This window comes from Dipodomys ordii, unplaced genomic scaffold (assembly GCF_000151885.1).
Source record: "Dipodomys ordii isolate 6190 unplaced genomic scaffold, Dord_2.0 Scaffold107, whole genome shotgun sequence".
Lineage (NCBI taxonomy): Eukaryota > Metazoa > Chordata > Mammalia > Rodentia > Heteromyidae > Dipodomys > Dipodomys ordii.
Window position 1 is genome coordinate 3,734,442 of NW_012267323.1, and position 4,049 is coordinate 3,738,490.

At 60.8% G+C, this 4,049-nt stretch overlaps 2 protein-coding genes across 4 annotated transcripts in view; one reads left to right on the forward strand and one right to left on the reverse strand.

Annotated features, from left to right (window-relative positions):
- The first annotated feature begins 6 nt into the window (after window positions 1-6).
- On the forward strand, window positions 7-2,812 carry Dalrd3 (DALR anticodon binding domain containing 3). 3 transcript variants are annotated; one of them, XM_013028209.1, is made up of 11 exons: window positions 7-67; window positions 149-408; window positions 518-597; window positions 677-811; window positions 1,017-1,090; window positions 1,413-1,474; window positions 1,589-1,671; window positions 1,958-2,134; window positions 2,211-2,324; window positions 2,424-2,492; window positions 2,581-2,812. In XM_013028209.1, exons 2-11 carry the CDS (start codon window positions 189-191, stop codon window positions 2,698-2,700), a joined length of 1,134 nt encoding a protein of 377 aa, XP_012883663.1. In that variant the 5' UTR covers window positions 7-67; window positions 149-188; the 3' UTR covers window positions 2,701-2,812. The 3 variants fall into 3 exon arrangements, with proteins under 3 accessions (XP_012883663.1, XP_012883664.1, XP_012883662.1); XM_013028210.1 differs by having other exon boundaries at window positions 680-811; XM_013028208.1 differs by lacking the exon at window positions 7-67 and having other exon boundaries at window positions 74-408.
- Window positions 2,813-2,915: 103 nt separating this feature from the next.
- The window catches only part of Wdr6 (WD repeat domain 6), an 8,233-nt gene continuing 7,099 nt past the window's right edge, over window positions 2,916-4,049 (reverse strand). Inside the window, exons 3-5 of the mRNA XM_013028060.1 lie at window positions 3,916-4,032; window positions 3,706-3,803; window positions 2,916-3,485 (exon numbers count right to left, since the gene is read on the reverse strand). Coding sequence (XP_012883514.1) covers window positions 3,016-3,485; window positions 3,706-3,803; window positions 3,916-4,032 — 685 coding nt within the window. The 3' untranslated portion in view covers window positions 2,916-3,015. The remainder of the gene's footprint in view (window positions 3,486-3,705; window positions 3,804-3,915; window positions 4,033-4,049) is intronic.

Genomic DNA, 4,049 nt, shown 5'->3' on the forward strand with positions numbered 1-4,049 from the left:
TCCGCCTGAGCCAGCTGCGCGCCGTGCTCGTGGCCGATCACCTCGCGCGCGCGCTGCGCGCCCAAGGGTAAGTGCGGGTCACAGGGAGGGGCGTCGCGGTGCCCCGCCCCCGGGGTGCAAAACTGGGAGCGCTGCCCTTGTGTCGCAGGGTCTGCGTGCGCCTGGCGCCCGCCCTGCGGGACCCGCACATGCAAAACTTACTAGAGAAACTAAAGGTTGACTGGCCCACTGCCCCGGAGACTGCCTCCTCCATCCCCACCTTGAGGAGTCGCCTGCTTGCCCAGCTCAATCCCGCTCAGGACGGGGAGCCCCTGCCCCCTGGCGCCTTGGGACGACTGTCCCTAAAGGATGTGGCGAACGATCCAGGCCACAGAGCCGGCTATGATCCTCACGTGGACAACTGTCTGGGTAGGATCTGAAGCCCTGCTGGCCCTTAAAAAAAAAGGGTGTGTGTGTGTGGGGGGGGGGGGAACCCTCTGCAATCCTGGCTAGTCTCAGCACCCGTCTGTTCTTGCAGTCACTGAGGATCTGCTAGCCGTGCTGTCTGAGCTGCAGGAGGCTGTGCGCCATTGGCCAGAGGGCCGCTCCCCAGATGCGGTCAGTGGCTCCCAAGGCCAGAGGCCTCTGGAGAACCGGGTGTCACACACCCTGGGAGTAAACGCTCCTCTTCCCTCAGAAGGCTGGGGCTCCCGTGTCTGGGGCTGCGGATGGCTGCCTGGCCGTCCACGTGGTGAGCTGTGAGGAGGAGTTCCAGCAACAAAAGTTGGACCTACTCTGGTGGAAGTTGGATGAGCAGGCGCCCGTCACCCAGGTGGGTTAGTGGATTTAGTGAACTATTGGGTTAGTGGAATTCGGGGGGGGGGGGCAATACTAGACATGGGGGCCCCTAAGTTCAAGGCCTGGTAGTTGACTTTAGCAGAGATTGAGTTATTGAGCAGGCCTGTGCATTGTGGTGATTATGGGTGGGAGGAGTCAGACTTGGCTCAACCAAGCTAAGCCTGTATCATCTTCCACAGAAACACCTGGTCTGTGGCCCAGTGAAAGTAGCAGGTGCAGCTGACAATCAGATGACTGCCTCTGAGTACTATAAGTAAGGCCAGGAAAAAAAGCTCCCCTGAAGGGGCTGGGAAGATGGCTCAGTGGTAGAGCGCTTGCCTTGCTATGTCTCAGGCCCTGGGTTCGATTCCTCAGCACCCCATAAGCAATAAAGAAAAAAGCCGGAAGTGGGGCTGTGGCTCAAGTAGTAGAGCGCTAGCCTTGAGCTGAAGAGCTGAGGGACAGCGCCCAGGCCCAGACCCCACAACCGGATTTCCCCCCCCCAAGAAAAAAAAGCTACCCTGAGGTGGGGGGGAGGTGGGGGGTTTTTTTACTAGGATGCTGTCTACCACCTCTCCCGTCTCTTCAAAATACAGGCTCCGGCATGCCCAGGTGTGCAAGGCCTCAGCACTGAAGCACGGTGGGGATGTGACCAAAGGTGGGGCCCATAGAGACCCTGGCTGAGCCCTGGGGTAGGAGCAGGTCATTTCTTATCTGTCTTGTTCCTTACCTGCAGACTTAACTGACTGACCAAACCTCTCTACTCTTCCAGACCCAAACTGGACAGAGATCTTCGGGGTTCTGTGTGCCGCCACAATCAAGTTTGAGATGCTAAGCACAGGCCCTCAGAGTCAGGTAAGCCTGGTGGCTAGGGAGGACATCTGTGTTGATGACCATTTCTTGTTGTTTTTGCTGGTTGTGGGCCTTGAACTCTCTGGGTCTGGGCGCTGTCTGTCCCTCAGCTCCAGGCTAGCACTCTACCACTTGAGCCACAGCACCACTTCCGGCTTTTTCTGCTTATGTGGTGCTGAGGAATCGAACCCAGGGCCTCATACATGCAAAGCAAGCACTCTATCACTGAGCCACCTTCCCAGCCCATTGATGACCATTATCTGCAGCTTGTGTTTGTCCCCACTCCCAGCTCCTCCTGGCGGACAGCAGCACCTCCACAAAGAGCACGAAGAGCGGCATCTTCGTCATGTACAACTGTGCCCGACTTGCCACACTTTTTGAGGGGTATGAGCGCAGTGTAGAGCAAGGCCTGTACCCCCCTTTCCCACCAGTGAGCAGCCTGGACTTCTCATTGCTACACGACGAGGTAAGCGCCCTTTGAAGTGAGCTAGCAACCAACGAGAGGCTCGGCTTTTCTCTCCCAGCACCCTTGTTCCCCATAGGGTGAGTGGCTGCTGCTCTTCAATGGTGTCCTGCCCTTTGCCGACCTGCTGAGCCAGGCTGCAGCCCTGACCTGCGCAGCGCCGGGGCTGCACGTCACTGCGCGCACAGAGCTGGTGAGACGCGCGAGACCGGACACTACACACACGACGCTTTATTGCGGGACTGGGACACAAAAGCAAAACACAGAGCAGTGACTCGGGTTCTGTCTCTAGGTGTGCAAGTTCCTGGTCCAGCTGAGCATGGACTTCAGTTCCTACTACAACAGGGTACACGTCCTAGGGGTGAGCACACAGGAAGAGGGCGTGTGTGGGGGTACGGGGAAGGCAAGGGAGACAAGCAGAGGATGAGACCACCGGTTCCCTTCTCTAGGAGCCTCGGCCACACCTCTTTGGTCAGATGTTTGCTCGCCTCCAGCTGCTGCGGGCGGTGCGGGAGGTGCTGCACGCAGGCCTGGCTATGCTGGGCCTCCCTCCGCTCACCCACATCTGAGGCCGCAGGAGCACCCCAACAGCTGGGGATATTTACAGTTCCACAGGGGAAACCAAAACTAAAAGTCACAGATGTTAAGGAGCTTGGGCCAAAATAAACTGTTTCCGTTCCAGACTCTTGTCCTGGTCTGGTCTGGGAAGTTGGGGGATTCCATCCAGGCAGCACTCCACTCACCTTTAACTCCAGCTCTGGACTCGAGCCTGCGGCTGCCACCTCCTCTTCCTGGAGGTGTGCTGGGCATGGGCACAGACAGGCGATCCCCACTTCCGCCGTCCTGCAAGACCCCTTGCCCAGCGGGCAGGCGCCCTACTTGCCTCAGTCATACCAGTTGTACACCTCGAGCCCCTGGCCCCCAAGAGCACAGCGGTGACCAAACTCGGGGCTCACAAGCCAGCAGTCCATGTCCGCCACGTCTGGCACGTGGTACACAGCGCTGTTCATGAAGGTGGGCTCGCCGTGTCCTAGCCGCCAGAAGGTCAGCCGCTGGTCAATGGAGGCCGAGACCATGAGGCTGGGGCTTAGGAGCTTAAGGCCAGTCACGTGGGCCGCATGCGCACAAGGGACCGAGTACTCCTCCAGGGCGCGCAGCCGGGGCACCGGCTGGGCCTCGTCCTTGGTCTCAGTCTCCCCAGGCTCTGGCATCTCCACAGCAAGCACAAAGATGTGGAGAGAGCCATCCTCACTGCCACTGGCCACGAGATGGCGACCGTCGGGCGTGGGCAGCGTGTGCAGGCTGTTGACCCCGCTGCTGTGGGCCTGGACAGTGAGGCAGGGCGCGCCTAGGTCTGGGAGAGAATGCAGCAAGCAGTGAGGATGGAGGGCAGGGCAGGGAGGGGGCGGGGCCATACCACTAATCACCATATGGGAGGGCGGGACTGGACCACTCACTGTAGGAGGGCGGGGCTGGAGGCGGGGCAGGACCACTCACTGTGTAGGAGGGCGGGGCGGGGGGCGGGGCAGGACCACTCGCTGTGTAGGGGGGGGGGGCGGGGCAGGACCACTCACCGAAGGGCAGGGCGGGCTGCCCCTGGGGCTCCAGCACGGTGGTGAGGTCCCAGAAGGCCAGGCTGCCATCGGTAGCTGCGCTGCACAGGAGCAGCCGCCTGGAAGCCAGGGATGGGCAGCTGCGTTAGTGAAAGGGACGTGGGGGGGGGGTCCCCGCGGGGCATGAACCAACCCCTCCCAGGCCGGCCGGGCCACCCGCCCACCGCTCACCGCCGCTGGTCTGGCGCCTCGTGCGTGAACGAGTGGACCTTGAGGACGCATCGCTTATGGTGGAACGTTTCAGCCAGGAGCTGCAGAATTCGCCCAGAGTCCTGCAGAAGGAAGAGCCTGGGGGCGGGGGGGGG